The sequence below is a fragment of the Mustela erminea genome, chromosome 4 (assembly GCF_009829155.1).
Source record: "Mustela erminea isolate mMusErm1 chromosome 4, mMusErm1.Pri, whole genome shotgun sequence".
NCBI lineage: Eukaryota > Metazoa > Chordata > Mammalia > Carnivora > Mustelidae > Mustela > Mustela erminea.
In genome coordinates, this window is record NC_045617.1 from 11,742,607 (window position 1) to 11,762,726 (window position 20,120).

At 42.7% G+C, this 20,120-nt stretch overlaps 1 protein-coding gene and 1 long non-coding RNA gene across 2 annotated transcripts in view; one reads left to right on the forward strand and one right to left on the reverse strand.

The window, feature by feature from the left end:
• NOX3 (NADPH oxidase 3) overlaps window positions 1-20,120 on the forward strand; it is a 58,858-nt gene that overhangs the window by 6,615 nt on the left and 32,123 nt on the right. The window contains exons 5-9 of the mRNA XM_032338641.1: window positions 3,961-4,106; window positions 6,645-6,826; window positions 10,122-10,251; window positions 15,383-15,475; window positions 17,457-17,710. Coding sequence (XP_032194532.1) covers window positions 3,961-4,106; window positions 6,645-6,826; window positions 10,122-10,251; window positions 15,383-15,475; window positions 17,457-17,710 — 805 coding nt within the window. The remainder of the gene's footprint in view (window positions 1-3,960; window positions 4,107-6,644; window positions 6,827-10,121; window positions 10,252-15,382; window positions 15,476-17,456; window positions 17,711-20,120) is intronic.
• On the reverse strand, window positions 923-18,640 carry LOC116588028. The gene is made up of 4 exons (XR_004284747.1): window positions 18,448-18,640; window positions 2,212-2,317; window positions 1,336-1,592; window positions 923-1,011 (listed from the first exon to the last, which is right to left on the reverse strand). It is a non-coding gene; the product is annotated as an uncharacterized LOC116588028 (long non-coding RNA).

Below are 20,120 nucleotides of genomic sequence, written 5' to 3' on the forward strand. Positions count from 1 at the left end.
GTGAAAAGACCCAGTTATAGCAACTTTTAGCCTTAGCATTTGGGTGGATTCTGGAAATGTGTATCTCGGGCTTTTCTACGGGCTGTGCAAAAAGTCCTCAGGGGCACGGGGAAGAGCCCACCGGCATAACTGATGACGTGGGATTCGCTACAAAATTAAAAGTCTGCTTAAGCCAGTGTTGCTTTTGAAAACATTGAAACATGTGTTCCATATTTGCATCACTTTTCCATTAGACTATAGACTCCTTTGGATGATAAATGTCCCCAGTTAATTTTGAAGGAGACACAGGAGCCTGACTGCTGGAAAGGAACCAAGATATCATCTCATTTCGTTCAGTCCACCCATTTTACAGATAAGAAGGATAAGAATTTGGACTGAAAGTAAAGAAGTCACTGAGAGGTGTCCTTCTCAGTGTCTTTCCGGCTACATTTTAACAACTCTAGTAACAGGATAGGATTCTGATGAGTGAGAGAGAAGAAAGTCCAACCCTATCACCATTGGATCACATGCTTGGAGAAACAGGCACTGTCAGCATAGATAGCATGGCTATTCCTATCAAAATTACTGAAGCGGGGCACCTGGGTGGCTCAGTCGGTTGAGCTCCTGGCTCTCATTCTTGACTCAGGTCATGATTTCAGGGGTCATGAGATCGAGCCCCATGTCCGGCTCTCCGCTCAGCAGGAAGTTAGCTCTCTCCTTCTGCCTCTCTCTCAAATAAATGAATCTTTACAAATAATAAAATAAAGTAACGGAAGTGTGTAAAGGGAAGAATGGAACATATAATGTCTGAAAAATAGCAAAACCAGTATTTCCCTGGGCATCTACCAAGTCCCAGCAGCCATGGAGTTCGTGGGTGGGGTACCGTTCATTCGAAACCAAGATCACAATAAAATTAGGATCCAACGTCAGAGGAAATAAAATGTTTAGACAAACCAAATGGGCACAAGTAGTTTTCCTTCTGAGAATTCCCAAGATGAATGAAACAAGATATTCTACTTGTTATCTTATTACCTGTAAAAAAGAAAACAAAATGGAGGCTGTTGGAGCAAAGGAATAGTTCAGACATGAATTTTAAAGTAATGAAAAAAAAAAGCTGGGAAGAGTAGTTCTCAACAGATTCCCTCAGGAGCTACCTCCTAAAAATTATCCTGGGTTTTCTTATACTACTTCATTAGCTTCCTCAGCTCTGTTATAGGACACCCGGCAATAAGAATAAATAAATAGTTCAATATCTTTGCTCATTCAATAAATGTACTTAAATCTAGTTTAACAGTGTCAAATTCTCATGTGGAAATCAATCTAATAGGAAATAGATTGTGATCAACAACTCCTTACACAGGAGGAGAATGCTATGGAACGCAGAATACAAAAGACCCAGAATCCATCCTGTCCTTCCTTTCTGGATGTCACAGATTATGGAATCAGTAAGTGTTGGCACTTGGTTTGGCTTGAAACTCAGTATCGGCTACTGTAAAATGGGAACATCTGCACTCTGTCTCGTGTGCTGTAGTCCGTGGAGGAGAACTGAGGACGGCCACAGGCAGACCGATGAGGGTAAAGGGGCAGAGAGTAAAAGGAGAGTTTCCACCCACCTGCAAAGAAGACTCCAACGGTTACAGTCGGTCTTAGGAGCTGTTTGACTCTAAAGACACCAATTGAGCCATTCAAAGAGTTTTACCTAAGCCACAGGAGAAACCTGTTTTCAATAAAGTCTAACATTTATTAAAGTGAAAAGAAACAATACAACTTAAAGGTAAAAAAATGGGGCTCTGGATTCAGGCAAACAGGCTTTATCCTACTTTTGCCTTTAATGAACTACAAGTGCCATAACTTTTTGAATCCTGGTCTGTCGAATGGTAGTAAGGCTAATACCTGAGTAAGTGAGATAATATGCCCAAAACATCTATAACGGTGTTTGGAGTATAGTAGTATCTGTTAGCTATGAGAAATAAGACCTGTTTAAAAATATATATATATATGCTGATTGTCAGAAAATCATTAGGAATACGGCTGAAGATGTTTGTGTTCAATTCACCACATAGTTTTCATTTCATATACAGCATATAGGGAGAGATGACTACTAGACAAATGTTTCTAGCTTTGTGGACCCTGAGACGACACAAGGCAGTCCTGCATAGACACCACCACATTAACTGACAAAGGGAACATAAGAAGAAGTACAATGACCTTTTGGTGCTACTCACACCATACCCATAAGGAGACAGTCAACATCATGGACTCAGAAATACCACCGTGCTTTGCCGTCTTAGCTGAACTTCAACTAAAGGCATATTTGAAGTGATTTCCAACTTTAAGCCTGCAAGAAAATGTGAATAAAAAAGAAAAAGTATTAGCAGGGAAAACAGTACTCCAGTAATGTTGCAGCTACAAACAATTAGGTGACCCTTTCTCCCTTCCTGTAAACTCACTATCACTCAGCAAAATCTTATTCAGTACATACTGGTAGTAAGCAATGTGCCAAGTGTTAAGGTTCCAAGATGAGTAAGTCTTGAGGCATGAGAGTCCATTGGACAAGATAGATGTAAATAAATACTCATAATAGGAGTGTCTAGGAAGTGTTATAATTAAATCATTGCTGTATCATTGGCATCATTGGTGCGGTGAAATTGAAAGATACTTGATAGAAAACAACTTTTGAGTTGGGTCTTAAAGCACGAAAACAACTTTGCAGGTCATAAAAGGGAATGGCTCTGATCAAAGAAAATCAGGGGACAGAGAGTAAAGCTAAATAACAGATGGTATTTCTAAATACATCTGCTCTTAGGACCACGGGGACCAAAATGCCACCAGTATTCTCAGAAGTCTCTGCTGTTCCTTTTTCCTCCACTCCCCACACCTCAACCCACAATGTACAGCCATGGAGGATTCCAGAATTTGCCTACAATGTGTAGTGGCTATATGAAATTAGCAGCCACTGCTGCTTTTCATGGTGGGGCGGGGGGAAGTATCAACTGGGAAGTTATCTACACCCTGGGTAATGAATTCTCATTTCACACTTGAATCTGATCCCAATGGCTGGTATCAACGGGTCACCCAATAGGGTTTTCATTTGCAGGAAAAGCATCAGGAGGAGGTCCTTGTCTGGATGTTGTGACTGCTAGCTTCCCCACAGATTTTACAAGACAGAAAAGAGTGGCATTGGACACAGACTCCTCAGGCTAAATTATGCTGTGTTCCTGAGCAAGTTCTCTTCATTTAGAATTTAGACATCACCAATTCTCAGAATTAGAAAGCTGAGTTTTCTTCTTAAGAATATACCGAGAGGATTAGTTCTATAAATACTAACTTATTTCAATCCTCTAGGAATAACACATGCAAAGATAGTGTGTATATGTGTATGTGTAGGAGTGAATATACATATACACTGAAATATATAAAGGAAGAAAAGAAAATATAATGTCTGAAAGAGAACAAAAACTCTTCCCTGGTATCTATCCTATCTGTCATAGGCACAGATGTCCATGGATATGATACACAGTACTCTAGAATAATGCTCTGTGATTGCTCGGAAAATATATTACATAAGAGATGAAATATGGAATCCATAGACATATGTATAAAACAGAATGTGTTCTATATATAATATGGAATTTTATATATAATGGAACATATATATATATATACACATAAATATATAATTATGTTGTGATATCCTAATACCTCTTCCACTTACAGAATGAGCATATGTTTATAATTAAATTATGGGGAATTGAGATTTACTTTATTTCTTCCTATAATTAAAATGGATGTGGCATACCTTTAGAACAGTTCAATCCACCCTATTCAAGACACTGGGAAAGATGCACAAATATAAATCACTCCTTGGAGATTACACAAACCAGAACAGAGAAACTTGACCATAGAGGCATTGCATTTCTGAGTAGCCACAAAGGAAGAGATCCGTATGGACCATGTCTGATCTCCCCTCCTCAACCGTAGCCATCCACATCGTCGCCCATTTGTGCAACCTACAGCGTTACCACTGGAGCCAGTCAGCTCAAGCCGACGGACTTCAGGCCGCTCTTTCCAAACTTGGCGACGCCCCAAATGAGAGCTACCTGAACCCCATCCGGACCTTCCACACAGTGAGTCCTTGCATGCTACCCAGTTTCTCATCTGAAAAGTCCTTCCTTCTCCCGTGGCGTTATCAGGAACACTGTGTTTCAAAAGCTATTAATAAAAGAGCTGGAGAGGTTTCTGCCAAATGTTAACATCAATTTCACCATTTTTTTAAAAAGCTATTTTTTTCATAAATGTTGCTAAGAGGTTATGAGCAAGAAGAAAAACTGATGCCACTTAATTAGTTTATAGAAAAACATAATAAATACACCTAAACAGAAAATGCAATAACCTGTTAAAACCCTGATATTTTAAATTTGAAAGCCGCTCGTGATTAGATACATTTTTGTGGGTGTTGGTGTTGGAATCATAAAGAGCATGACGTGCCATCTACATCCAGGGATTAAAAACTGGATGTCTTCATCTTCAACTCATAAATTGTTTTTGGATCTCTTCTCCCATACAGTATTTTGAAACACACATGAGGCTGGCCAATCTGCCAAATCAGATACTGGGCAGAGTAGCTAATTTCCTAATCAGGCCTGCATGGCTAGTGACATCATTCATGCTAATTACCTGTGTGCATGGAGTGGCAGCACATGTGGGAAACAAAACCAAAAATGTAGCTCCAGAAATCCACCTGTGGAGATAAAGATACTCCTCTCCTTTCCTCCACGCTTACCCCTTTTGTCCTGGTTGATCGAAATATCGGGTCACAAATTACCTCACTGGAATAGGCATACAGAGTGTTGAACAGGCTAAAAAAATCAGTATTGTTCAAGAAGAATCCAAGACAATGCACTCCAGCCGTGGAAATATCTCTTTCATGACCGTTTTGCCTGTGCAGTCTTTTTTGAAGAAGGAAAATTCAGTCTCTGGGGGAAAATTCTTCCACGGCATGTCCCGAATTATCCTAAGATGATTTCCAATATCAGGCCATTAATCAAGGAGAGCTACATTTTCTTAGCAGACAACAATCAGAAGCCCAAGTTTCAAAGTTATAAGTCAAAAACACAGGTGCCGTAAGCCTGTGGGAAGGCCTTGGGGTCCCTCGTTTGAGCCACAGTATTTATGTTGGCACCTACTCGGGTGAACACTTTTCCCCACTAAGTGTTCTGGGGCGAACGCTTTTCCGTACTGAAGCTCATTGTTACAGGCAACCAAGAATAAACCTCCGTATTTTGAAAAGATGATACAGTGAATAATATTTATTAGAAGGACTTTGAAAGCAATTTAACAAGATAATTAAGTTACTCCCCATATAGTTTTCTCAAAATTTTAGAAGTAATATACTATGTAAGCGTTAATTAAGTTCAAGAAACCCTCTACTTTAGGGTATTTGGAGAAAGATCAATAATACAAATTGGTACATTTGGAGAAAGTACCCATAACACCAAGTGTGCATTATGGAGTATTTTTAAAGAGACGTAGTGGGATTACTATAGAGGGTACACGGCTGCGCAAACCAGTCTACAAAAATATGTTGCAAGAAAAGGGAAATGGGGATTTGCCTTAATAAGCAAAGAAGGATGATTTGAAATTAGCATAGCCTATGATATAAATGGATTTCTAAAATGCCTGAGTACACTTGCAAAAAAAAAAAAATCTTTTAAATGTTTTAGACATCCCCCTTTCCATTTTATTTCAACTATTTGCTCTATGAAGGAAAAAAAGAAATAAACAAGGAGAAGTCCCTACCCAAATTACCTTGAGATCTCAAAGCAGCCCAAATTAATGAGATTTTACTGACAAAAGATACAGTGTGAGTTTATTGAGCTCACGGTTGGTCGTCTCAATGATAGTAACACAACGTATGAATACTAATGACTTGGCAAGGGTATGGAAAACTCACAGTAAATACAAAGTGCTTTGTGATTCATATTCTAAAAGGCTCTTTAACCATCCCTTGCACTCACAGGTCAGAATGCCAGTCTTTTGGCAGTGTCTACCAGATAAGAATAGCTGTATCTTTATTGATCACCTAGGATTTACAAAGCCTTATTCCAAGCCTCCTGAGGTGGCATGAAAGAAATGCAAGTCATGGTCCTTCCAATTAAAAAGCAAGAGCAAGGAATAACTACCAGGGGAACAGAATGTGCAGCTGCCTTATTAGGAATGCCCCTGAGGGATCGCTCCAAAAAAAGTGTTTATTAATGTTAAAATGCAATTAGGCATGGCAAGCCACATTTTTATTTTAAAGATTCAAAACTTGAGACTTGGATTTATTTTACAGTACTTTATCTTAAAATGCATTTTCATATATTGTCTTCATTTCAACTCAACGTAATATCTTTGACAGGAAGGTTGATTTATACAGATGGAAAACATGTAAAGGATTCAATTGCATTTGATGAAATTGGAGCAAAGCAAATGTGTGCCATCAAACAGGGCAAAGGATAGGACAAGGAAGCTCCCCTCTTGAGTCATATGGGGACCCCTTTTTGAGGCTAATATGCTCCTGATAAGAACACCTTGAATTACCCCCTGCATGGACTCTCAAATAATGACCCTAAAATGGAAAGGTAGAACAAAGATGTCAATGTCATGGTGCTTGTTTCTTTTAGAACACCATCACCGAATCGCTAACAACCATCGCGGGTGTTACTGGCCTCGTCCTCTCTCTGGCTTTAATCTTGATCATGACCTCTTCCACTGAGTTCATCCGACAGGTCTCCTACGAGTTGTTCTGGTACACACACCATGTGTTCATCATCTTCTTTATCAGTCTGGCATTCCATGGGGCCGGGTAAGTCCATAGTGTGCTCAGAGTATAAGATTTTACATCTGTGAACCTCAAAATCATCTTAGAAAGCCCTTTGGATGGAGGAACATGACTGGCAGGGACTAAAGAACACACAGAAGGTATGGAAAAGAGCATCCACTAGGGCAAACACCTTTTTTTTAGTAACTGAAAATAAGCAACATAGATGATGAAGTAATATCTTTATTTTTCTTGCTAACTCTGTTGGGAAGTCTTGACATGTTTATGAGATGCAGAAATTTTAATGAATGCTGGAGAACAATAGATCTGTGTTTCATTCAGAACGTATTTTTGCAATCCAAATTACTTTAGTCAGGATATGTATTTCGGACACCCAGATGTCATTTCTGCTTCACCAAAACCACCTACTGGGAAAACCGGTATGGGGGAGGGAACAGTGTGCCAGATGGCAGTCAGACCAAGGCTCTACCACTAGTCATCAGGGTGGCCATGTGCAAGTCCTTTCAATTTTATGGACCTGAGTTTCCCCATCTGACTTCCAGGATTCCTAGATGCCCGAACATCTCATACAATGCCATTCCAGTATTCAACACTTGCATGGTGCTATTAATCTCTCCATCAGGAAGCTAGAGTAGCAGCTGAAATACAATGTTTTAGTCCTTCAAATAGTCTCAAAATGACTCTGGACCAAAAAAACAATTGATGCCTGTTCACTACTTTGTCCCACATTAATTATTTCATAAACTGATGCCTTTTTTTCCATTTCACAATTTTCAGAGCACATTCATGTGCATGATCTATTTGATCCCAACAACTGTCCTGTCCCATAAAGAGGGTGAAGTTAGCCCTATTTTGTAAGGAAGAAGCAGGTCCGGGGATTAAGTGAGTGCCTCCAGGTACCAGGACGAGTAAATGCCAGAGTCAGACGTATGGCACCAGTCTTCAGACAACCCAACATTTTCTGGTGACAAGCCCTGCAGAACAGCTCTTCCCTGGCTCTCTGGGGAAGCATTCCTTACACCTGCAGGAATGTGCACCAGCCCATCCCCTCTTGTGTATTTTTCTCCCACCTTTTTGGCTGCTGAGCATGAAGGGGGCTCTGCTTCTGCCCTGACTTGGAAGAGCCTGACCACAGAGACCTTGGGACCTGGCCAGGCACACAGGACACAGTGATGGTGGGGCTCAAGGCAGGATGGACGGGGGCGGGGGGGCGGGGTGCATAGGGAAACTCTGTGTGATTCACCTCCACCACCTCCCTACACCCCACACACCCCCCTACACCCCACACACTCCCACCCCTCGCTAACTGCTCCCTCAAGCTCAGCCCTCCACTTCTGATGAAGGTCACTTCTGTTGCCATGGCCTAAGCCTGACTAAGAGCTCCCCACCATCCACCAGCTGGTCTGACCCCCAGACACTGTAGAAGGAAGCACTGCCCCCTCCCCCCAGGGTATATGTTACCCTGGGGAAAAACTACCAATTCGTCTGTTCATCCTTAGAATCCTACTCAGTCAATGGTCCTATGTATGCAGCTGCCTAACAGCTTTCTAGTCTTTAAAATCGGCAGTTGGCTCTCCTGATGCTTGATTCCTCACCCTGACTCTTTTTATTTTGTGGAGCAGGGTGGATGGTCCCAAAGTGCCCCACCGCAAAGATGGCCAGTCGCCCTTTCTCTGTGAATTCTTCTGCTGATGCCAGGGCATTAACCCTTACAACACGTTTGAGAGGCTCTTCATAGTCCACTCGGGTCTAGAACTCCTCGTGGCAAAAATCATGCACATGTCGCCCCGGATCCTGCCTCCCCACATTCACACAAGAGTACTTCAATGGGCCAGTGTTGCACTGGAGATATTTTTTAATATCCAAATAGCATTTCATAAGATGAAATATTTTAGTCATTTTAACTTAGTTGAAAGGCTTATTTTGGGATAAGGGCTTCATTTAATCTTCTCAGCTTGAAGTATTCCACAGCCACTGTTTACAGCAAAAAGTAATTTGCAAATTCTATACAAAATGCCAAGTAAAGGAGGATTATTGGAATGTGTTAAAGCCCACTAATCTTTCTATTATGGGATAGCATAGATGAAGACATAACTTTTTTTTTTAATTTTTAAAAAGATACTGCATTTGTGAAATGTTCCAAAGTTTAGATAATATAGAGAATGTTATCTAGAGCTTGAGAATGATGGTGTTAAAAATTTACGGAATCTTTTCGTCTGGTTCCTATCTATTATTTGCCTTTCCCATGTCTGGGCTTCCACAGCTCATGGGAGATTCACAGATAGCTGTACTCATCTAACTCAAAGGGGTGTTTTGGATGCCTTCCACATCACAGACTGGGACAAAGGCCAAAATGTCAGTTCTCCAGGCTGAGGTCTGAGGTCCTCAGGGTCATTGACACTCCCTCCTCCAGTGCCCGGCGATGGAAAAGGGGACATGTTGCTTCACAGGTTACAGGTCATGAAACTGGATGACACTAAAGTTTCTCAGTCTGTGAGTATATAAGTCAATGTTTTTATTCATAAACACCTAAGAACTGAGCAACTCCCAGATTGCATGACCTCAATTCTTAGGCTTCACAGCCCGGTGCACCGATGGGTAAACCGAGGAACTTGTACCAGAGTAACTTGTCAAAGGTCAGTCAGTGCTGCCTTTGTGGCAAATATAATATAGCAGGATTACAGGACTCTTGATCCAGTGCTCCATTCACGAAGGTAGTCTTCTTTTTTGCTCTCAAATTCATCATGTAGTCCTGAAGACATACTTCCCACTGACCTATTTTGACCCTGTCAAACACTACGCCTGCTAGTGGTCACTGGGGAAAAAAACATCATTATTCAGGGCACTTCTGACTCCTTCACTTGAAAACTTCGAGGTACTCAGAAACAAACCAAAAAGGGTAGAAGTTAAATAAATCTGCAAAAGACCCAAATAGTACAAAGTTAGCCAATTAGCCCGAATCAGCAATCAGGACGAGATGTAACCTAATTAAATTCAACAGTCTACAAAAGGATGTGTTCAAACAATTTCCCTTCATTATGAATTCTCTAATATAGACACTTTCAATTTAACACAGGATACCGCAGAGGGGCACTTCTTTTCTGGGATCTTCAAAGTTACTTGAAGCTTCTTAAATTCCTATTTTTAAAGATGCTGAGAGAAATGAGTGACAGCCTGAGTTTCAAGACCCTTGAAGTGTTATTCCAGAGCCCATTGTAGAATATATTGTAGAATATATATCTGTGGTATCACCAGACTGCACAAAATCAATTTTAAATGTTCAAGATTTTGTTTTGTTTTGTTTTGTTTTAATGGCAAGTCGGATTGTTCGAGGCCAGACTCCCGAGAGTCGACTGCAGCACAACATCACCTTCTGCAGAGATCACTATGCTCAGTGGCAGAAGGTGGCCCCATGCCCCGTGCCTCAATTTTCTGGCAAGGAGCCTTCGGTAAGAGTGAACCCAAGAGCTTTTAAAAAATAGCTGTCTCCATAGTTAAAAGAACTAGAGCTTTATCTGCTTGAGAGAAAGAACAGCCCATGTCACCACTAGACAAAGCCAACTCTTTATTAAGTGTCCTAATGGAGAAATCTAGTTATGGATCATTTTAAAAGAGGTTCACTGCCAAAAGCGTTCTGTCCACTTTGAAATGTGCTCCTGCACTCGCATTTAACTGTGGATGTCTGTTATGGCAGAAGGCATAGCACTGAAACTGCTAACGACCCCGTCTCTGGCTTGCTAACGACCCCGTCTCTGGCTTGCCATCCTCTGCTCTGCAAGGTCAGCTCCCCATCCCCCTGCAGAACTGCCTCCGCCGTTCTGGAAATTAATAGCACCACTTCTCCAATGGACGTTAAGCAACAACCAAATGAGGAGAAGCCTGCCCTCTTTATTGAGCTTGCCTTCTTGCTTCCGACAACTTTGGGGATCAAACAAATGGGGATATTAAATGCATTTATTTCCTGTTCTCATTAAGCTCCCATGACTGAAATAATGATGGTAGACAAAAGGAGACCTAATTCATTAGAGTGGACGATAGCATCCACAAGTTCTCAAAAGTAAGATTTCCTGGGCATGCTGTCATCATTACAGTCGGTAGCATAGGTAAATAGAAATAATGAATGACCCTATTTGGTCTCCTCGGGATTCTTCGAACAATGCAAGCCATGGGGCAACTGGGTGATGCATAAAAGTGAATCAATGCAGCTAGCAGATTAAAACTAGAAGGAAACAGTGTTCCCAAAATATGTGTCATTAAAAATGGAATAACACTATGTAAATGGCAGGGGATTCAGGAAATGAAGTCATCAGCTTACGAGGACTCAAAGGATGGACTTTTTCTAAAATCCTCGAATATATTAAATTAAGCACTGGATTTTAAAAGTAAAAACTGCTAGGAGGAATGTTTAAAACCGAGAGAACTGGAATAGATGTGCCCATTAGACTGTGGTTCTTTTAATGGTCAGTATAGATTGTCTCTGTCTTAAACTCAACTATTGGTAGCCACGACCCAGCCTGCATATTAATGAGGAACACGAATGCCTCTCTAAAATCTTCAGCTACCTCGTCTCCACAAAAAAAAAAAAAAAAAAAAATCAATACTCTCCCACACCTAATGAATACAGACCAGATCCCGCTCTGCAGCGGATGCTGACATTAATTATTATTAAAAGGGGGGAACTTACCCATCTCTCTGTTAACTCTCCCCTGCTACACCTCCTTGCACACCCAAACTCATGTTGTCACTCTTTCTCATTATTTTTAATGGATCCTGATGCAAAGCATGTGTGGGCTGTGTAATTACTGCTTGGCTGAATGTACAATATTCTCTCTGATGTCTTATAGACACTGAATCCAGAAGGCATCCCAAGGACAAGGAAGGGCTCCTGCACTCCGCTGCACCATATCTCCCCGTCTCTTCCTCTTTGCCTCTCCTAACTGACTTTTCACAGTACTTTCCTCGATAGAACATTTATCAATCCACCTTCAGTGGTGCACTACCGTCCGTGTTAGGAAGGAGAATGCTTTTTGCACATCACCGCGGAGATACCGCACTGATGGAGGGAACCAGTTGTTCCCTTAACCCCCTTCTGTCTCTGACTCACGGACACATACGAGGCTCCAGAGTTGAGAGCTGTTCTTGGAACGTGTTCTCAAAAGAAGCCTGGTCTTCCTTAGCCAAAGAAGCGCCTTATTTTACTTAATTACATCAACAAGTGACAATAAAAATAATAATAATAATAAGGTTAACGCTTTTTAACTTATCGGGGCATGATGTCAACAGTAGAGGAGGAAGCTTTAACCGAGTGAACGTCAGCGTAGCAAACGTTTTCTAAACGGCTGTCATGTGCTTGCAGTTGCGGTAGACGCAGGATCCACAGACATGACTCTTTCCCCTGGAAATCTTATTGTCTAGAAAAAGAGGCTGTTTATAAATGTAAAATAAAATCAGAGCCAGCATGTTCTTATTTTCTGGTAGGAATGAAAAACCAGGAGTGAAAGTGGAAGAAACAAGTTTCATTATGGCAGCTTTTAAATCAATGTAACTTTATTTCCATTGTAAAATATTCACTGTACCGTGACACTCTGAGTATTTTTGGAGAAGAAAAACTAAAGCGAAGAAGCCATAGCGTGTTTGAGCATAAAAGAAACTTCGATGCTAAATAGCTCCTCCACTTTACATAACAGGTGGAGAGTCTGTGGCCCAAGTTTTCGTGTCTTCCCTGCGGTCACAAAGGGCATTCCCAGGAAAGCCACATCAAGAAACCAGAGCTTCCACGGCCACGAACTCTCATCTGTCCTCTGTTCGGCATTCAGTCTGAAACTCCGGGCTTCTTCCGCCCCTCACTCTGTCCACTCTCTGCGGCTCTCCATGAGAACACACCCCTGACACTGTATTTATCTCTGTGACTAAAGCTAAAACATGTAAAAGCCCAGAGGAAACCCAACCAATAATTTTCTCCAACTCTCTCATTTTACAAAGCAGAAAATTTGAACATTAAAAGGCCCAAGATTTTCCACAAGTCATAGGTGGAGGTATGGTAACTCCCAAGACCCAAACCACGTCTTCTGAGACAGTTCAGGCACCTCCTGCTCTGCGCCCTGGCCTCCTTCTGTGTTTGCTCCCGCTTCCTACCCCAGTCGTGTGCAGGATAACCTAATGCTCACCTCTGGCCACCTCTGGCCCTCACTCCCTAACTCCCAGAGGCTCCAGGAGTATCACGGTATACCCAAACTGTGCTTTCTCCTCCCGGAGCAATTTATATACTAGAGCAGACACAGAACTGAGGACTCCTAGCTTACATTTTCCTTCCTGACTAACCACACAAAGAAAAATAATCCATCCCATCTTTTTTTTTTTTTTTAAGATTTTATTTATTTATTTGACAGACAGAGATCACAAGTAGGCAGAGAAGAAGGCAGAGAGAGAGGAAGGGAAGCAGGCTCCCCGCTGAGCAGAGAGCCCGATGCAGGGCTTGATCCCAGGCCCCTGCGATCATGACCTGAGCCGAAGGCAGAGGCTTTAACCCACTGAGCCACCCAGGTGACCCAATCCATCCCATCTTTATCAACATGGAAGAATCCGAGACCGTGACAGATTTGACACCCTCAAAATGAAGTGTGTGATGTCTAAAACTTTCTAAAATGGGCATGAAAGATTACTTACAAAAGCACATAGATATTATGTGAGTGTTTTTGCAAATATCTCTCTAAGCTCACATAGAAAGAACTGCATTCTTGCTATCCTTTCCAAATATCCAAAGCAATTCTCAAAACACTTTGTGGTCCATTCAAGCATAAGAGACTGAAGGATTCACTCCCTTGGTCTAACCCCATCCTTCGTGTCTACCCCTTGCCAACTTCTCCCATCCTCTGCTCATCATACCGGCTCACCCACCGCATAGGTGGACAAAAGGCTTCATTCTCTCTGCTATTCTGAACACGTCGCTGAGCCCCACTGAGGCAGAAAAGAATAAGTGGGTCAAATTGCTTTGTGTTGCCTGCATAAATCGAGCCTTTATCAGGCCAATAAGAGACCCCCAGGGAAAAAGCAAGGAGGCTTGATGTAGGTGAGCAGAGGTGCCATGCACACAGACCCGGCAGTAAACAGAAGAGAAATACACAAACGAGGTAACAGAAGCAAAAATAACACTGAAGGGCTTGTCACCCGTCCCCAGAACAGACACAACAAGAGAATGGGTAAGACTCACTAGCATAAAAAATGGTGCATCAGCTAGAAAGGGTTTAGGGAACATGAGTTCAAAAGGATGAGACAGCCTTCCTGCTCGGAAGGTAGTGTTTTAGTAGGAAGATTGCGTGCACTTAGAATCCCAAACAGAGAATTTGGGGAAATTATGAAAGGCTTGAGTTCCAGTCCCGGCTCCCTGGGATCGAGTTCTGTCTCCCTACACTACGCCACCTGTTCCCACAAAATCAGGGTTTTTTCCGTCTTTAAATGAAGAATTAGGTGAGATTTCAGAGAACTCTTAACATCCTAAAATTCAATGAATTACTGAGTCTCTAATGTTTTGCAAAACAAGGCTCAGCAGCAATGTCAGCCCACGGGACAGAAAGAAGCACGATTACGTGATAAGTGCACAGACCAGGCGGTCAGACCCCTGAGGGGTCATGTTTTTCAGGTGCACCTGTGGAACCTGGACAATCTGTTTGATGTTGCTTCACCTCAGTGTCCTCTTCCTGAAACCAAGAGAATACCGTGTGCCTCGTAGGGTCGCTTGGTATCAGACCTAGTATAAGTCTTCAAACATCAGAAGTTCACAGTCCCTCCCTTCCAGGGGAAGAGGACACCTTACGTCTGTGCACAACACTAACACAAGACTAGCCTGCTGGCAAACTGATCATTGGTAATTCAGATTAGTCTCATAGAAGCTTAGCATAGGAAAGGATTTACTAAGAATGGAAATGTCCGTTGTCACAATCATCCAGAAGACTGTGGAGGATTTTGTTCTGATTCTATAAACCTACATTTAAAGTTCTGAGACACTGCCTTTATGTATTATTATTCCTGATAACATTGGATATGCATACACATGTGAGTGTGTATGTGTGTGTGTATGTGGGTATGGGCGTGTGAGTGTGGGTGCTTTTTCAGGCAGAATTCTGACACATTGTTGGCCCAAAACACTACTATTGAAAATGTTTTTATTTAATTTTCCATGTCCTATTTTGGCTCAGGAATGTAGCTCTGTAAGCCTTTGACTTTGGCTGAGTTGGGAGCATTTATGACCCTATCATATGTAACATAAACATCAATCTGCTTTCCTATTTCTTTGCAAATTCAATTATTTCTAATTACATAAAGGCATCATTGATCAAGTAAGCATAAAAACCAATACAGAAGAGTTTAATCTCTTAAATAAGCTTGTAGGCTTCAAGGAATAATTGAATGTTATAGTATTTAATACAAGGAGATATCTTTATTGTTGATAACTGGCCCAAAGTTAAAGGAAAATGTCTGAATCCCATCACGTTATGTATTGATTTGGTTCAAATTGAAAATATTTGGTTTCTATTTTCATTTCCTTTTCCTCTCTCTCTCTCTCTCTGCTGTTCTCTACAGGCTTGGAAATGGGTTTTAGGCCCTGTGGTCCTACATGCGTGTGAAAGAATGATGAGATTGTGGCGGTTTCAACAAGAAGTTGTCATTACCAAGGTATGCGTGTAGCTTTATGTCTGAATAAAAGCCTGAGTGTAGATGAAAATTTTTTATGAGCCCAAGTTTTTAATTTGCCATTTTTATTGCAGAACTGTCTGTAATTTAGAGGCCCATCTTCTGTTCTAATGATTGCTTGTATCCCGCGCATCTTTTAGTGTGACTAATTTTACTGAAGGCAGAGATCAGGGCTCTGGACTGAGACACGGAATTCTGATAAAGGTTACGGAGCCGCCCAGGAATCGTCGGTTCAGCTTTTTATTTCGGTTTCTCACTGGGGGTTGGGGAGGATGGGCGGGGGGGACGGAGTCAACTTTACATCGTCCATGGTCACTTCTAGTACAATCACTTCCTTCGACACGTAAAGATGGTGATTTTGCACACACACAAGGAATAGACAGACATTTTCAAAGGCACACACTTCCCCTCGGAGCTACTGAGCAGAGGACAGAGAACGGTCGTCCTCCGGTTCAGAGAGAGCAGGAGAGCGAAGGTGGGGGGGATCCTAGTGAGTGAGAGCCCCAGGGAGTGTTTTCCAGTTTGCCCCCCCCCCACAGCTCTCTAATTTTACCACATGCTGGAGGAAGGCATGAGTAGCTAGACCAGGAAAAGATGTGTCGGACCCTGAAAATTACCAAAGACCGTGCCCCCAGTGTGTTAAATGTCCAAGAAGAAATGGTCCGCTAACCAAACCTATATTGCTAATACAATATGAACAGAATCCTCTATCTCCTTAACTGTCTTCATGAAAGTAGATGCACAGAAATTGCTTCATGTTTCTGTTTTAAGCTGTTTCCGTGTTGCTGCTTTTAAGTTAAGCACCAAAGGATATCAGGCTACGTCAAAAGCCAGACAGTAAAACTTCTGGAAACCCACTAGAGCGGTTACTAGGGAGACAATTTAACAGCAGAATCGGAACAAATATCAGTAGGGAGATGGGAAACAGAACTAATGATTAAAATGCTGTGAGATTCTCTTCCGAATGGAAAAATACTGTCACAGGATCTAGATACTTGCTTTTGCTCCCTTTTGCCTCCAGCCACAAAAGAAGACATCGGAGCCTGGAGAGATTTCTTTTCAGGAAACAAGATGGAAGTCAGTTCTTTCCTTCCAATAAGTAGCACGTGGCAAGTCTCTTTAGCGATGAGAGTCTGCCTGCTGCTTCCTACACCTCAAACTCAGAGCTTGAGCAGGACAGGGGATGAGACCTGACTAAAAACAAAACAAGATGGGGGGCGCCTGGGTGGCTCAGTGGGTTAAAGCCTCTACCTTCGGCTCAGGTCATGATCTCAGGGTCCTGGGATCAAGCCCCTGGGATCGAGCCCCGCATCGGGCTCTCTGCTCAGCAGGAAGCCTGCTTCCTCCTCTCTCTCTGCCTGCCTCTTTGCCTACTTGTGATCTCTGTCTGTCAAATGAATAAATAAAATCTTTAAAAAAAAAAAAAAAAGATGAAGTATTTCACAGTGAATCTGGAGATAGTTTTCCATTTAGAATGAGACAACAACAGGGTTCATCAACCAGAGATTGAGAAAAGACACAGATCGTTGAAAACAGTACCAAATAGGGCCTACGTTTTAAAACCACGGAGACAGCTCGGAGGGTCTTTTAATAACTGTAAGCATCATTAAGTGCAGGATCTGATATGCTGGATCCTACTGTCTTGATCCTGGCTAACGGAACTAGCAAGAGCTTGGCCCTTGGAGACGTAAAGTCACGTGTCAGACAGCACGTGGCACCTGGGTGCAGCTACCCAAATTTGGGATGGCACTCTGAAGGAGATAAGCTTCACGCTTGCTGGAGTTGCCAAGCCCTATATAAAAGGCATGGCAAAGATCCCTGGAAGGAAATAGCAAATGGCAGATGTAAAGGATACCTCAAAAAAGCGGATTCTAAAATTTAAAAACCTCTGGTGGAACAAAAGCCATTGTCTTCTCCCTTCACCTGAGAAAAAAGAGAAAACGACTGTCGTGCTCTGATTTAGGTGGTGAGCCACCCGTCTGGAGTTCTGGAACTTCACATGAAAAAGCGTAACTTTAAGATGGCGCCAGGACAGTACATCCTGATCCAGTGCCCATCCATATCCCGGCTGGAATGGCACCCCTTCACCCTCACCTCCGCTCCTCAGGAGAACTTCTTCAGTGTCCACATCCGGGTAGCGGGAGACTGGACAGAAGCTTTATGTCAGGCCTTCGGGGCAGAGGGACAGGCCTCGAAGGAGCTCTGGAACCTGCCAAGGTAGGAAACAAGCCTGTTTCTTTTTTACATATAACTTAGAATAGTATAACAAGGCAATATCTTTATTCTAGATGGCAAATTTTAATCTATTTTTTATTAATTTAAGGACCTATATAAAAAGGATAATTTAGTGGATTTCCAGTAGAAGCAAGTACATTTCTTTAAAAAAAAAAAAAAATTAGAATGTTCGACAAAGGCAGGCAGCGATCCAGGAAGAAGGAGCATTGTGCTTTCTCAGCTCCAAAACAACACTTGGCTAATTATATGCAGCCCGTGATGACTAAGACAGCCCTGTGAACTTTTTGCTGTTACAGTCTGAGGTCTTTACGTTTGTTATTTTGGTCTTCCTGAGGAGGAGTCTTTACAGGCAGAGTGAGGCTGCAGAAAGAGCTGAACAATGACAGACTGAAGCTCGCAGAGTGATAAAATGACCAGATGGTCAAGGAGGTTGCACCGTTCAGTCCGTCGGTGCTGCCTGTGTGTGTGCCACAAGCACCGGTGACCCCCAATAGGCGCCAGAAATAGAGATGGCAAAACGCTGCCTCCTTTCTCTAGAACTTTGAGAGGCCGAATGCCATCAGCATCAACCTACAGGCAGAGGATTTAATGTCGCTGCAAGGTCCATGTGCGCAGGGTTGGTCTGGGAAGGGTGGAGAAGCACGCATGACATCCATATTCATTTCCTAAGGTTGTGGTAACAAACTGGGTGGCCAGCAACAGCAGAAATGTATTCTTACCCAGTTCTGGAGCTCTGGGGCTGGATCTAAAGGACCACCGGGCTGTGCTCCACCTGCATCCTCTGTGGGCGGCACTTGCCCTCCCTTCTCCCCATTCCGGGGGGTTTGCCAGCAATCCGTGGCTTTCTTTGGCTTGCGCTTGCAGCAGTGACTATCCTTGTCATGCCATGATATTCTCCCCTCTCATGTCTGTGTCTCTGTGGCCTCTTCTTGGAAATCTGAGTCCTGTTGGATTAAGGGCCCGCCTGCCCCCTGTATGAGCTCATCTTAACACCCCTATTTCCAAAGCAAGTCACATTTTGAGGTACTGGGGTTAGGACTTCAACCTGGCAACAGGGGGACATGATTCAAAGACAACATCTTATTCAGACAATCCTGGGCCCCAGTGTCAATTACTGCTCCTTGGCACCCTTTGGCAAACAGTGGTTGAAGTTGGTTGCCATTCTCCCAGCAGGAACCCAGGAAGCAGGCCAAACCCATGTTTAAAGCCCCAGGAAAATGGACACACATAAAAGGGTTAAGAAAAACATTTTGGAAGAATTTGACATTTCAAAAGGAACATCAAGAGATTCCTTCTCCTGCCATCCTTGGAGGGTGTCAGGAACTACTGAACAGTGGCCACAACCATAAGAAATTAGGTGGTGAACGCTGTCAGGATGCACTTAGAATGGAACTTCCCGGGGCAGGGCACTGCCTGCCCTCCCGTCTATGTCCGGTGCCTGGAACAGTGTTGGACATATATTGCACATGGAGGAAATATTTAATGAAGAAATCAATGAATACCTAGACTTAGTGTGGATGTTTTAGCTCATTTTTAACAAATATTTACAGGTGGCAAACTAGGCACTAGAATCAATGTAAGGCACAGAATCTAATCAACGTACTGTCCCTTTTTTCCTCCCTCTCATGGGACACTGAACTGTGACTGTAGAGCTCTGGGCTTGCTTGTGTTTACTGGCTAAGAAGAGTCACATGCCTTCATTTCAAACATTGAAACTAAAGAGTGGTATGACAACGAACCAAGTGTAAACATCATCTGGTCAGACCAGAGCTCCACGTCAGATGGCAACACCCAACTGCTCCTCCACTTAAGACCTTCTCTTTTTAATCATGGAACGGAAGCAATGTCACAACATTCTAAGATTCAGAATGTAATGCAACTGCTTAAAATCAGGAATAAAATTACACACACACACACACACACACACACACACACACACACACATGTCCCTGCCCTCCTTTTGGCATTGCCAAGATCAACACTTTCATCCTGTTGCTAGCCTTGTCTCTACTCTTAATGTACTCAGCTATCTGGTCTATCAGCCAATCTTAGCTTTCACAAACCAGCTAGCATTTCAGCCAATACCCCAATGAGAACTTGGAATGTGCTTCTCAGGAGTCAATACGCTTACCATCCCTGAGGTGCCTTGTGAGCTCACAGCCTGACACGGTATGCCCTCTCCCCCTCCCCCAGGCCTCCCTGGGCTCCCCCGCCCCATCTCAGCCATTCCTGCAGCCTTCTTGACTTTCTCCTACACTGAGCACACTCTCCTAAGCACCTTTATCACTGCTGTTCCCTCCACCTGGAACATTCTTTCCCAGATTTCTGCTAGGCTGCTCCCCCACACCCCCCCCATCCCAGGTATTTGCTCAAATGTCTCCTAGTGAAGTCT